Consider the following 15,043-nt stretch of genomic DNA (forward strand, 5'->3'; position numbering starts at 1 on the left):
GAGACACAGGGAGAAGCAGGCTCCATGCAAGGAGCCCGACGTGGGACTCGATCCTGGGTCTCCAGGATCACACCCCAGGCCGCAGGCAGCGCCAAACCGCTGCGCCACCGGGGCTGCCCTGGGGTGGCACTCTTGTCCCCGAGAAGGGTCTGCAGCAGGAGGCAGTAAGCACTGCAGTGTCACCCTCCACAAACGGGGTGACAGAGGCTCCACGACATCGTTGCAGGCCCTGCATCCCATCGGGCTTGACATAGTCCCTCCGCCTTGTCTCAAGGTCAGGACAGCTGTTCCATCCCTTGTGCCTCTCTGCACTCTGAGCTGGGTGTCTGTCACCTGAAGCACAGTCGAGTCAGATGTGGGTACCAAAAAGGCAGGGATGGGCAGCATATACGCGGCGGCAGAGCAGAGCTTACCAGCCCTGCATCCAGACCCCACCAGCAGCCTGTGGCAGCTCAGTGAGACACACAAGAGTGTCAGCTGTAGGGCCCGAGCCCGTGTCCTCGCAGGGGCACATGTCCACACACGACACGTGGGCGACAGCACTAACTGTGGAACGCAATAAGTGACCACAAGGGTCCGTTATTGTTAATTAAGGATCAGGAAACCTCAAACACCTACCTGGCTAAAAATGTCAATCAAGAAGCTGGCCCAGTGGGCAGGGAATGAACTAATTTACCTGAAGAAAGGTAGGGCAGGTCACTGATGCGGAATCCTTCCCCCACTTTTAATCAACAAGCACACCTCCGACCTGCATTCTGCACCCAGAGCCCCATAGAGCCCCACTCTCCCCAGGAAGGAAGGGCTGTACCAAGCAGCAGAGCTGTCAGGGGAGCATTAGCCGCACAGTGTGAACACAGTCGTGGGGCCCCCAGTGCTCTATGCCTGATGGCAACTTCGAGAGGCAGTGTGGGGCCGTAACTATACAATACAGCCGCCCTGCTCTACTTTCAAACTGTCTGAGGGAAGAAAGGGAACACATCTGAACTTGTTTGCAGGACTCTGCACCTACTGGGAAAGCTTTGGATACACACTTCACTGCCTCCCTGCACGCCTGAGTCCAGGGGCACTGCCAGACGGGCCTCCTGCGATCGGGACGGCAGAACCAAAGCATGGGGCCCCCAAAGGAACAAGGAAGCCTCAGGAATATTCTGACAGCAGCACTGAATTCTAGCCCCTCACCTTTTCTCACCTCTCCCTGGATATTTCAGAGTATCAATTCCAAACCCCATTTCAGCTCTGAGCCCTGTTTGCCAGGCTTGGCAAGACTCTTCCATAACTCCAATTCCTTCGCAATACGGCCCGCTGGCAGTGGTCCTCACACTATGCCCCCATCAAGTGGTCTAAAACACAGAATCCTCACGAAGATGCCTGCTGAACCTGGAAGGAACCACGACAGTCAACAATACGAGGATGGTGAAAGAGAGCAAGGCCTGCCTCGAGGGTAAACGCGTAGATCTCGCAGGCCACAAGCTAGCTGTTGCAAGGGCTTGATTCTATCTTTGTTGTGAAAAGCAGCCAGGAAGTGAATGGGTGTGGCTACATCCCAATAAAGCTTTATTTATAAAAATAGGCGAGCATGCAAGCCACAGTTTTCAGTTGAAGTAGAATATTTACAGGCACTAAAAAAGTACTAAGCGAAAGAACCATAACATACCATGAAAATGCATTTGCTGTTAATAAAAAAAAAAAATATGATCACTATAGGTAGGAATATTTGAAAAACCAAAACAGGGAAGTGAAAACAGCTGGCAGGGAGCACAGCTGTTTCTTTGGGCAGTGGAATCAGGGAGCAGCTTCTCTCTATTTTTAGGACTTCCCATTCTGTCCCACGTCCACTGCAACTGCTCTCAGGGTTAAGCTGCTGGCTCTGACTGATGTGGCAAGTGTCCCCTTGTCCCTCATCAGGGACCTCTCAGCTGCAAGGGGAAGGCCCACAGACAGGGCTCCACTCCTCAGTGAAGAACGTATTTGAGGGGTGCCTGGGTGGCTCAATCAGTTGAGCGTCTGACATGTGGTTTTGGCCCAGGTCAGGATCTCAGGGTCATGGGCATGAGCCCTGAACTGGGCTCCAAGCTACATGGGGAGTTTGCTTGAGATTCTCTCTCCCCCTCTCTCTGCCTCTCCCACCCCCCCCACTTGCAGAAGTTCTCTCTTCTCAAATAAGTAAATAAAATTTTTTAAAAAACAAAGACTGTATCTGAGACAACCAGTAGACTCTTGCAGAAAAACAAAGACACCTCCTAATAACCACTTAGTTATCAAGTATCAGCTTTTAAAGTCACAATGAGGGGATAAAAGGCCAAGGTCAGAGGGCAAGTGCCAGGCCTTGGGGACCCATGCCTGCCACCTAGGAGGAGTTGCCCAAGGCAGTGCCGACCTAATAGATCTCGCAGCCATGAGGTCGGCCAGGCAGAGGACAACTGACAATGTGGAGAGAGGCTGGGAGTCTCGGCCACCTGTCCCAGCCCCAGGGCTCACCTCATACAGCCCCTCGAAGAAAGTATTCTTATCCTCTGTGCTCCACGACTCCCACTGCCGCCGGGCCTTCTTGCCTTCTTCCTTCTCGCCGCTGGAAGACCCCAAGTTCCGGGAAGATGAGCGAGAGCCCCCTGCAGGGGCGGCAGGGGCAGCTCCAGACCCACTTCCGGATGATGACCCGCCACCGTCGGCTCCTTGGAGAGAAAGAACCGTACAGTGACCTGTTTTAGAAGGCTGCGGAGCTAGGGACAGCCCCATTGCACAAGCCCTTCTCCCCACCCCACCCCCACCCCCACCCCTCCCGCCAAGGGTGCCACTGTAGGACAGTTCCTGAGACATGCTGCCGCAGGCCTGCTGGGGCTATTCAGCAATGGCCTCACCCTGATTTGACTTCATAATTCTTTCCAATCTTTTTATAGCGAGAAAAAGAAGAATGAGCATTTCTACAGACCCACTGAGAGAGCATGATGACCATCAGAAGCAGACAGCCTTTTGCCCCCATGACCTAAAAACCCACATTTATCACAACTTCTTTCTCAAATGTGTTTGGGGTAAAATAACTCTTGTCTTTTCAAATCAACAAATTGAAATTCAAACTCAGGAAAACATTTGAGTGTGTGCGAAGCGCCACCTCCTCGTAGATATAACCCAAACTTCCGAATATGAATCATTTGGTGTCTTTAAAGAACCTTTAAAAGGTCTTAGAAGAAGTCCTTTTTGCTTGATCAATTTCCACCAACAAAATCTGATGTTGTGAGAGTGAACTGACGACCTTGTAGGTGCTCTGGAAGCATCAGTTTCTACTCTCAGGATGGGTCCTTGGAGACCAGACTGAAAGGGGAAGGCAGGAGGAAGTATGATGAGGCTCCACTGCCCTCCAGATCTGACAGCCTCATCAACGGGAGGCAAAGGTCACAGATAAAACCTTTTATGACCTAACCCAATTGTCCCACCCATCTGGTTCCTTCCTCAGAGGAAAGGGAAGCCCCAGCACAACACGGGCAAAGACCGGAATTCCAGCCTGCGTAACTTCAGGACCATCAATGCCGAGCAATCATCAAACTCTGAACAGTTGGGGGGAGGGTTGGGTTGGTAAAAATAAGATCATAAATGTAAAAACGCTTTGAAAAGCAAAGAAACAAATGCAGATTATCATTAAAAAGCTTTCCTAGTAAGATAATCATGAGTTTGAGGTTTCGAGGGAAGCCCTCTTCCTGGGCAATCAGGGAGGGCCTCCCTGTGTGGATACACTTCCCTCACCCCCTCACCCCCGTGACAAGGGTCGGCCTCAGAGCAGGGGCAGAAGGCAGGGAGTTCACAGAAAACCAGAGGGAGTGAAACATTGTAAGTCCATTAATCCATGTATTTACTTACAGACACCATCCCTGGAAAGAAAGGCATGGGACAGGGGTGGCTTGAGGGACAGGAGGCGGCAGGGTCACCGTGCACTGACACACCTGTTGTCCCTCCACAGAGTGTGCCATGGATCTGTGTTATTACGCCAAAATAAAGAGCATTTTGTAATCAGTCGGGTATCGGAGAGCAAAGTGTGTTGTCATACATGCAGAAAAATCATGCAGCTAAATAAAATGGGGGAGATTCTCTCCTGTGGAAAAGCACACCAATTCAGTGACTTCAGAAGGCAACGTGACAGGGTCCCAAAAATCGCCGTTTATGACCGCCGCGCTGTCCAATTCCGCTGCTGCTACCCACGTGAGGAGATGTAAATTCAAATAGATGTCAATAAAATAAAAAACCCAGTTCCTCGTTCACACAAGCCATATTTCTAGTGGCAATGTCCACGTGTGGCTAGCGGCTCCTGCACTGGCCAGCACACTTTCCACCACTGCACAGGGTGCCAGCCTCTGACAGCTTGCTACTCTGGGTCCTCAGTGTGACCCCGTCAGGCTCAGGGTTTCAGAGCCCGGCCTGCCCTGTTCCAGCTGCGCCTGTTCCAGCTGCACCCTCCCTGGCCCGCAGCCACAGGAGAACTGTCCTCCAGGCAGCAAACTGCTGCCAGTGGGTTAAGGGTGTACTCGATACAGATCTGACTTGATCCATTCCTCACCAAACCAAACCCAGCCCAAGACATGACCTACTTAGTGAACCCAACACTTCAAGATGTCTCCAGCGGGGAGCGACTTTCAAGCACATTTGCAGGGATCATGGCTTAACTCTCTTTTTTTGTCAGGCAACTTGCTAACCAGCCAGACAATCCCAGCTCAGGTTTACGTCTCTGCCAGCCCACACCGTTACTGGACATACTTGAAAGCAACAGAGTATGCTTGTGAAGAACCTGGAACACAGAGGTCTGGCCAGCTCTCGTGAGATTTCACTGGCCCACAGCACTGCTGAGACCCAAGACAAGGAGGACAATCGAGGAAGGAAAACACAATGGAAACATTTCTGAGCTGGATGGAACCTCAGGGATAGAGCGCAGGATAAAGTCAACACTCGAACATTCAAAACGTCCAAAAGAGAAGGCCCATCACCCCCAAATAACCATTTCTAACATTTGGTGACCATCATTCTAGACACCGAATGCTTTCAAAAAGTAAAGTAAAATCACAAAACTTCAGAGTAGAAAGAGAACAGGCCATCTCTGGTCCATCCCCCAAATTTCAGATGACGATGGCTCAGGCCTTTGCCTCGGGCTCACCCAAGCACTCCGGCTCCAGCAGAAACAAACAAGAAGCAGGACCATAGGTCCTGTGGGGGGATTGGCCCCTGGCGGAGCCTCCCACCTGCACAGCAGCACTGCGATGAAAACTGTGATGCGTGCAGGGTAAGAGAGAAGCAGGCGAGGGCAGAAGCAGAATGGCCGGAGGTGGAAAGACAAGACCGCTGTGAACAAGAAAGGGTGGGTACGGGGGCTTTCTCTGGGGGGAGGGGGGGCGCTTGCAAGAAGCCCAGGAAAAAAAAAAGTAAAGGCCCACCATCAAGCCTCCATCTGCTACATTTCTGAGGCCACATAGGTGAACAAGGGTCTGCATGATAAGAAGCTGGTATCTGAGGAACCTGGAGGGAAACGACGTACAGAAAGAGGGTGCCCACAGCGAGGCCTCTGAAAGCAGGGACGGCGTCTGGCTGTCCTGCGCCCAAGCCTGCCACTAGGCCTCACACCGCAAATGCTCCACGAGAGTTTGGAAACGGACAGAGAGCAGGTCATGGGCCCCTCTCCTACCCTTGAGACCCAGTGCCTCCAGCAGAGCTGACTTCTCTGTCACAGGCCCCCAGCTGCCAGGGGCCACCCCGCTTCTCCTGTCCCCATTTCTGTGACCAGGCCAGCTCCACGCCACCCCAGTAAGACAACTTTACCAGCCTCCTCCTTGGTCTCCAAACTACCAACCCCGGCCACGGCCTGCTCTCCAGGGCTTGCATTTGGGGGGTGCACATGTGTGGCCGGGGTCTGCCTTCCAAGGCTGCGAGGCTGCTCACTCCACCGTTGGACAAGCCAGGCTGCCTGCCTCCTCTACACCCCCTCCCGTCATACATCTCTGCATGAGCCTGGAACAGCACCATCCATGCTCCTCATAGCACCCAAAGAGGAGGAGATAATCCTCATCTTCCACCAGGGGACACCGAGGCCCAGAGGGAGCACCCTGCCTGGCACGCCACATTGCTGCTCAGACGAGGAAGGGAGCGGGGACTTCTACAGCACCTTGAAGCCAGGTGCAAACGCTTCACTCCCTTTTGTACTCACGGTGCGTAGCTACTGTCCACATTTCAGAGGTGGGCCAAGGTCACTGGACAGCCAGAACCAAGTCTGGGTATCTGCCTCCCGAGCCACACGGCACCGTGGTGGCTGCTGTTGGCATCACGGCTGCTTCCGTATCTTCATTATGCTCTGAGCTACAGAATCCAGAGATGCGAGGTTGGAGGGAACTGGACCTCAACACCCCCTGCTCAGTCTGATAAGGGGACCGACTGGTTCAGTGACGTTCCCAAAGCCGCACAGCTAATGAATGGCAGGAGTTAAGACACGGGAGGACGTCCACCTCTAAAAACGAACCCGTGCGACTTAACTCAGGTCAGAGACAGAAGATGTGCCGACCTGTCCCACCGAGCAACAACTCACTGGCCCAGAGCTTTCTTTCAGAGTCTGAGAAAGTGCCTTGGCAGGGTCAGAACATTAGAGGAGAGGGCGCAGACCAGCACTACGAGCTGCTCAGTGACGTCCCCAGAGGGGAGAACACGGGAGGCTCCCCTTGCTTCATTCACTCTGCCCCTTGTCAGCTGCAAAGACACCCCCGCATGAGCCAAGGGCAGGCGGTCGGTGGCGCAGGCCACCTCCCGGGGCCAGGTCTGCGGTACAAGGCCGAGGGTGGCACACCCGCTCCACTCCCTGGCCACCTCAGGGCACAACGTGCTGCAACCGAGGAGGCGGCGCTAAGCCAAGGTCTCCGGGGGCCACTCCTATGCCCCTCGTAGCACACGTCACCCGTGTCAGGCCCCCAGGCTCGCATCAGAGCCCAGACATGACTGAGGGGGCACCCTCTCCACGAAGGCCACAGACGGGAAGATGAGGACTGAGGCCGCTCCCCCTCACGGCGGCATCGCCTTGGCAGGCTGCCCTGGTGCCTCCGCCCCCCACCGCGGCCTCCACCCATTTCGGCCTGACCCGGTGTCTGCAGAGGAGCGCGACGGCCATGGCCCTGCGGCCCCGCGGCCCTGGGAGCCCCTGCAGCGCGCCCACCTCTGACACCTATCCCGTGAGTGAAAGGGGATGCAGGACTCCAGGGTCAGGCGACCCCAAGCGCTGCCACGGCGCCTCACATCCTCCATGCTCCCAGGGCTGGGCTCCCCCATGGGCACCGCCTCTCTAAAACGTCTGAGAGCATCACTAAAACCTCGTTGTTTCTCTGAAAACATCTGCATTCTTCATCAAAGAAGGTGAAGACTTGGTCGATCATTCTCAATGCCCCTCGCCAATGCGACTTCCTCCTCTGGCATTTCTCACGCTGGCTGCCAGGCCGATTCCAGGCTCCACCGCCTACCGTGAAGCTCGTGCTCGCATTTACGTCGCTGTCCGAAATCCTGCCTCTACCAGCCTCATACCTTTGTATGATCCAAAACAAGACACCGCACACGACGTGAAATGAAAATCCTACAGTATCCTTGGTGAGCAAAGGACGATTCCACAGGTAACCACGATAGAAACGTTAGTTTTGACGTTAAAAGCCAACAAGGTCTTTAGAAAGTACCTCAGCCTTAAAAGCAACATTCAAACGTTACCTCATCTACGCTGTCTGTCCTTGTCTCCGACGTGAAGCAGAGGGATCCATGCGACTCTGAACTTAGTAATTTACCAAAAGCCCCTGGGTTTCAGGTGTTTTCCTCTCTAGCCTGCACACATCCAGCAGGGATCGTCTTTGAAGTGGCCAGGGACACAGGTCTCCTGACCTACCGTGTACAGGGTGTCCCCGTCATGCGATAGGATGTGTGTTACTGTGTGTTCCACCTTCTGCGGCACCACACAGGGTGGCGGGTGCATGCCTTGCCTTCCTCCTCTTCTCCCAACAAGGTCGGAGGGCTTTCAGCAAAGCCTGATGCCGCTGCTCAGGTGGCCACAGTGGGCTCCATACTGTTGTCGCTGCACCTGATTTTATTAAACATTACTTACTGAGTCACACCGGGCTAAGAATCAGAGCACTATGGCGTCCGTGGTCTGTGACAATCTGATTGTCCCTCTCCGTCCTCAGAATATGAGGGACAGGGAGTTTGTGTCATGCACGGCCATACTTCAACCAGTCCTGGGGCCTGGACCAAATGCCCAAGAAGTGACAACACAAGTGACTGCAGAGCAGACAAGCAAACTGTGCCTGCATGACATGCGGGCACGCCCCTGGGTGGAGGGGGCACTCTGACCACTCCCTGCCCAGGGTTCCCCCAGAGGCAGGGCCACGCAGAGCCCACAGACACACAGCTACCCTGTTTTTAGGCAACCGACCTTAAAGAATGCTCTCTCAAAACACAGGATCCAAGCCCCGTCTGCACAGTTGACCTATTCACCCCTAAACGTTAAGGTCAGGGCAGCTTTAAGCACTATCTCACTTAACCCATTTTGGACGTAAGGAACATAAGTTTGGGCACTTCAAGGCCTTTCCCTGTGTGGCTGAGCCAGCCCCAAAGCAGCTCTACAGGGAGAAACCGGGCCTCCTGACGGCTGGTTCACCCCTCTCTCTCCAGTATGGTACTCGTCTCCCAAAGCTTGACCGCACTGGGGTGACTCATATGTTGTCTTTTAAAAGCACCTAGAAACTACAAGCAGCCCGTACTTAAGGTAAAATATAGGTAAGTTCTCTTTGGTGATCTGCTGATTTCTAAGCACAAGCACAGTGAAACCTGGTGACATTGCACAACTGTGGAGATGGCCAGCTTGTCGGCAGTCGGGTGGAATGAAGGTTCTTGGGAGGAGGCAGTGGGGTCGGGTGGGGAGCTGAAGGGCAGCAAAGAAACCAAGAGTCTACCCTGAGCTTACCTCGACTGTCCCAATAGGACAGGCAGCAGTTCAGGGGCATTCCTGAGGCCTCTCTCTCTCTACCTCCCGACAGGTGACACCCGACCGACCCAGTCTACCTGTCCAGACTCTGTAGCTCCCTAACCTCAAAGCTATCCACATTTTCAATAACAGGAGCACTTGGGAGCCTTTTAACCACATATGGCAGGGCTAGGCTGTGTTATTTATTGTGGTGAGCCAGGCACTGGCATTACCCTCATTTAGAGAGAGAGAAATTGAGGCTCCAAGAAAGAGATCAGTTTGCCCAGCATCACCCAGATCGCATACTGGCCAGAGGGGTAAGGGCCTCGGGGGCTGTGTCCTGGACCAGGTTCTTACAGATCCATGAATTCTGAGTCTCACTCTCAAAGGCACCCTCGAGTCACTCTGGGCATCACAGTGGGGCAGGAGGAATCTGTGCGATGGCATCAAGCACATCTACCGGTTTCTGGCCTGCAGCTTACCTTCTGTTTAAGTCGAACACATTATTAGAGGAACAAACCTCAGCTTCTGCGACCATTTAAAATAAGAATAACAGAGATGTAAGACGTGTGACACACAGATGCTAGGTCTCAGCTCCCTGCCCCTTAAAATTCAAAAAGAACCTAATTTGGAATTGTACTACAAAAGAATTGTTAATCATTGAAGCTGACAAAAGAATGTCTTCTTAGAAAGAAAACTTAGTGGTGTGGACAGAATCACAGGGCAGACTTCCTTTTCCCCACAAGTTTTCCTCCAGACTCACTGCAAGTTTCTGATGCCTGTCCGTTCAGATTCAAACTGGCAAGAGCAGTTAAGTGATCAAAGAACCACCAACGACTGGGCCGGGAGGATTCCTCAAGCATAATGGAAATTATACTGTTTTAAACTGAAAAACTAACAAATGCCAGGACTCTGTTTCCTCACTGATCCGCACTCAGGACCCCAGGTGGAGATTTTCAGAGTCTGTAAGACAAACGGTCCTCTAAGAAATGTCCGCAGAGGTTACCAGGCATGCTGTCAGAATCAGATCGTTGCTGGCTGCTAACGGAGATAATAAGCAAGCAAAGGTTATGGAGGCATGAGGACGGGGTGTCCTGGGTACAGTGACAGGTACAGACAAGATCAGGTCCCACCAGGCAACTCCAGGTGCAATGATTTCTGTGAAGCAAAGCAGACATGCTTCTTGTTCCCAAAAGCCACCATTATGGTTTAGCTTTATTAACTTAAAGAAATATTTGCTTCCTAAAACAGTAAAATATATAAAAAAGTCACAAGAAGCACCAATTCTAACCAATTTCCATCTTCCTAGCGGAAAGTCAGTTGCTGCTCCAAGCCACACACTGGGACAAGAACCAAGGACAGGGGTGCCAACGACTGATGTGAGGCTAATCCAGGAGCCCTTCTCCGTCTGAGCCTTGCTCAACTATGCCAACAAATGCAGACTTCCCTCATCACCTGGCCACCAAGAGTCCTGCACACTGAAGCGTGAGCACCACTTCCGCCTGACCCACAGGTGGGCATTTACAGGCGACAGAGCGCTTTCACTCCACCACCCTGTTGCATCTGGGCATCAGTGCTGTTCATCTCACAGGTGCGTGTCCTTCTGGTGGATTCAACATGGCAAACAAGCAGATGCAGGTCAGAGGGCCCCGTTGGCAAGGCCGTGGATGCTGCTGGGGCGTCTGAGGCCAAAAACAAACAAACCCTTGAAGGCATTCCAGGAGCTTATCGGTGATAACACACCTGTAACTAGGAATGAAAAACTATTTTTTACAAAGTAAAGCTGTTAAACCATCAACGCTTTCTTAATTGATCAGCAGCTTTCACACCAACATAAATGCATAGGACCCAAGGTTTGATTTCCGGAACACACTAAATCACCCGAAACTCGCAGCTTTAAGCATCATCAAGGCTTTCATCAAGGATCTTTACCAAAAACCTGGTAAGGCCAGGATGATTTCAGAGGCCAGCCCTCCTCAGGTAAGGCAAAGGCGGGAGCATGTGTAATTGTACACATTGGGCACAGGTCTCCAAAATGGTTCTCCCTCAGTTTCTGAAATCTTTCGTTTTTCAAATCTTCAAGGGTTTCTAACAAATTTAAATTACCATTTCCTCCAAGGAACTAAGTTTTGTTTTTTTTTTTTCCTGTAAAACTCACTGGAACGGTTACATCTGCTACCTAGAAAAGTGCTGCAAACTTGGCCTGAAATGAAAAGGATGGTGAGAGGAGCTCAGTGCACGATCAAGAATGCAGAAGCATAAACAAGCGAAAGCAGCAGTGCCGCTGGCACGTGGCTTTCCTATCATCAGGGTGGGGACCCCAGGAGGCTGTACCACCCCAGACCCGACCCTACCCGGAGCACCAGGGCAAAGGCGGAGACCACTCCCTGCTGTGTCGGGGCTCAAGTGTTTCCTGCCACGGGGGGCAGTTTCTGTGCACCCAAGGCACCCTTCGTGGCTCCAAGGGCTGCACCCTGAGGCCCCCAGAGGGCCCGCGGCAGAGGGCGATGGCCCAAGTGGGACAGCGCCGGCCGTCACCTCTGGCTTCCTGGGACAGGGGTTCTTTATTGCAGGTCTGGCCGAGCGGGACAGAGCCAGCAGGTATTGTGGTCTCCCCGCACCATTGTGTGCGCCGGAGCAGCCCGAGCGGGTCATGGTCCTCGCCGGGAGCCCGAGCCCACCCCAGGAATCCATTGTGCGGCCCGGGAGGGCGTCCTGCGCGCGGGCGGCGGCGGCGGCGGCGGCTCCCGCCGCGGGCTCCCCGGGTCCCCCCAGGCCCCCCGGTCCCCCCGCCCCTCCCCCACGCCCCTCACCTTTTCCGCGGGGCCCTGAGCCGCTCGCTCCGCCGCTGCCGCCGGCGGACGACGAGTCCTTCCTGAGCCTCTTGCTCTGCGGCCTGACGCTGGAGCGGAGGAAGTGGTGCTGGTCCTGCGGGCCGGCGGGCGGCGGGGACGGGGCCGGTGCCGGGGGGCCGCCCGCGGGGCCCGGGGGGCCGTCGCCGCCGTCCCGGGGGGGCCTGGCGTCCCTCTTTGTGGCGCCGCTGTCGTCGGCCGCGTCCCCGCCGCCGGGCCCCTCGCCCTCCAGCGAGTCGTCGTCGGCCGAGCGCTTCCCCAGCCGCTTGAGCCCGTCCTCCCCGCGGCCGCCGCCGTCTCCCAACTTCACTGTCATCCTGGCCGGGCAGGGGAGGGGGGCCCGGTGAGGCGCGCGCCCGGCAGCCGGCCCCACAACTTTAGCGCACCGATGCCCTCTCAACATGGCCGCCGTTGTTTGTTCCCGATCCCCTCCCGGCCGCCCGCCCGCCGCCGCCGCCCCGCCGCCGCCCGGCCCGGCCGCGCCGCCCCGGCCGCCCCCAGGACCAGGACCCCGCGGCCCGCCGCGCGGAGGCGGCAGGCGGGCGGCCCCAGGGCCCGAGTGCGGACGTCCCTGCCCGCGCGGCGCCCCGGCCGGCGGGGTCGCGGGGTGAGAGCGGGGGGGGGGGGGGTCGGGGCGGGGGGGCAGGGGGGCGGCGGGGACCCGGGGTCGGGCCGGGCGGGACGCACCTACCCTGCGGGCCGCGGCTCAGGGCCTGCGCGCCGGGCCTCTCCCCGCGCCGCCCGCGCCCGCGCCCCAGACCCCACCCCTCCCCGCCCCCAAAACGCGCGGGGCTCCGGGCCGCGCACCTGCCCGCACGGCGGCCCCGCAGGTGGGCCCGGGTGCACCCCGCCTGCCTGCACGGGGGACCCCACGGTGGCCCGCGGCGGCCAGGCCGCCTGCTCATTTTAAAACACACATAAAGAGTCATCATAAGCTCGGGCTTTCTGGGAATCTTGCCTCCCAGGGTAGGAGCTGTGTGCTGCCTAGGAGATTCACAAATTTAAAAAGCTTTTGCAACAAAGGAGCCCGTGGCGTGAAACAGGTGGGAGCCACCCGTGCAGGCGACCCCACGGGCATGTCCCGATCCAAATGCAAGCAGCAGCAGAAGAGGGCTGCGCAAAAACTGGACAACTGCTAATAAAATTGTGGCATTCGGTTCGTGACCCACGGCAGTGTAAAATGTCAATGACAACAAAACTCTAATGATGCCTGCGTCCCAGAATACAGACCCACTCAAAAAATTAACTCAATCAGGTTAGTATCAACACTATGAGCCCTACAAGGGCCAGGAATGTGTATCTGTGATAAAACAAGAAGGATAAATATTAGATTCCTCAACAGGTGTTGACACTGTGCCCAAGCTGTGTGTCAACACAACCGCCCAGGAGGGAAACGTTTCCATTTCAAAAAAGGAAAAGTGAACAAAGGCATCAAGGGCCAACCGTGAAATACAGAACCAGGGACAAGGACTTTCTCACTGGAAAGTGCGCAAATGAGTAAAAATCAGAGTAACACCTACTACGGCTCTGATGCACTTTGTCATAAAATTACCTCTAACAGCTTAATCCATTGGAATTGGACTTACAAACCATTTGACTGGCTTAGCTGAGGCTAGTTAAAACAAGAAAAGCAAAAACCTCGACAAAAAACTATATGGGACAAATACCCAAACTTTTTTTTTTTAAGGGACTTGGTGGCACCGGACATCTCCCCAGTCCGTTTCTCCACCTTCCCTTCCCTGCTTAAGGGACCTGCAAATACCTGGAAGGGCCTCTGTCCGGGGTACAATGTGGAGACCCTCCTCCCAGGGACCTGTTGCCCCCGACTGCCCAGAGTGAAGCCAGGACCCAGCAAGGCAGGCAGCAGCCACAACACAATACACCTGCCCGCCTGCCTGGCGGAGTCCTGGCTGACACGAGGCTGGGCACGGGAAGACTCGGCCTTTCGGAACCGGGAGGATATTGACACACATCGGAGCTCCCCCCTACAGAAAAAGGAAGCCACGGGCATGGAATCCCTTTACCGAAAACCTCCAGCGCTCCTTCCTGACCGCGCGCGCGGGCGGAGTCGGCCCCGACACCGTTCGTCGGGTTTCGGGAAGGAAAGAGCCAGACCCTCCGCGTCGGGCCGCAGGCGGGCTGCGCACAAAGGGGGCTGTCACCGCGGCCGGGCCCGGTCGCGACCCCCCGCCCGGGCCACCCCGACAAAGCACCGCGCGCGAACCGCAGGCCCTTCCCCGCTCCCGCGGACCGGCCTCGCCCTAACGACCGGGCGCGGGGCCCACCCCTCCCGAGCCCCTGCCACCAGTCACCTTCTTCATCAACGCCTCGCAGCAGCCTGGTTTCGCAGGTTCCCCGGGGGCCGCCCGGGCGCCCGCAGGACCGACCGGGCCGCGCAGACCCGGCCCCCGAGCGCCCGCTGCACAGAAGCCGCGACCCCGGTGTGGTCGTCCCGCCTCGGAAGCAGCGGCCGCGCGGCGCGCGCCCCGGCACGAGCCCTCCGCGGCCGGCGAGCGGCAGACGAGGCTGCGGGCGCCGATGCCGCGGCCGCCGCTCGGGTCCAGGAGGCCCAGGTCGCCGCGCTCAGCAGCAGTTCCGGCTACGGCGGCCCGGCGGAGACGGCGGGGACGCCGCGCGGGGCGGGGCGGGGCGGGGCGGGGCGGCACGACGCACGCGGGGACGCGCACGCCCGGGGTTTCAGGCGGGCGCGCCCCCGTGGAGGCACTGCCATTGGCCAGCGGCGGGCGCGCGCGCTCGCACGTACGGACGCGGGGCGGGGCCGCGGCGCGGACTGTGTTGTGTCGCCAACCTCGCGTCCGTGCGGCCCAGTGCGTGTCTCCGGATTGGGGGACCAGCAGCCAATGGGGTCAGAGGCCTGGCCCTGATTGGCCGGGGCCGTGTTGACGGATGCGTGAGAAGAAAACGCCGCCTCACCTCGGAGGCTTGAATCCGGCGCGAACTGGGTTTTAAACTACAGAGTGTAAAGTGCAATTGGATCCAGTAGACGCGCCCTTCACTAGATTGAGCGTGTGCTTCTGAAATTCCGTAGCGTAGTGAATGGCGCTGGACACTCGGGCCATGGTTCTCCGTCATGGCGATAGAGGAGTGTGTGCTCGCTTCTAGTGTGTCTTATGGGGGCGGGGGGGAGGTTAGGAGACTTGGTCTCCAGGGTCAAGGGTCCAGCGTCCACGATCAAGGCCTGTAAGGAGCTGTGATGAGCCGTAGGGACCTA

The 15,043-nt window shown here is 56.3% G+C and overlaps 1 protein-coding gene across 2 annotated transcripts in view; it reads right to left on the reverse strand.

The window, feature by feature from the left end:
- Positions 1-14,262, reverse strand: part of CRAMP1 (cramped chromatin regulator homolog 1) — a 55,133-nt gene extending 40,871 nt beyond the window's left edge. For both annotated transcript variants that reach the window (XM_072754119.1, XM_072754117.1), the window contains exons 1-3: positions 14,124-14,262; positions 11,773-12,128; positions 2,479-2,672 (exon numbers count right to left, since the gene is read on the reverse strand). In XM_072754119.1, the coding sequence (XP_072610220.1) occupies positions 2,479-2,672; positions 11,773-12,127 (549 nt within the window). In that variant the 5' untranslated portion in view covers position 12,128; positions 14,124-14,262. The remainder of the gene's footprint in view (positions 1-2,478; positions 2,673-11,772; positions 12,129-14,123) is intronic.
- Positions 14,263-15,043: the final 781 nt, after the last annotated feature.

This window comes from Vulpes vulpes, chromosome 3 (assembly GCF_048418805.1).
Source record: "Vulpes vulpes isolate BD-2025 chromosome 3, VulVul3, whole genome shotgun sequence".
In the NCBI taxonomy this organism is placed as follows: Eukaryota; Metazoa; Chordata; class Mammalia; order Carnivora; family Canidae; genus Vulpes; species Vulpes vulpes.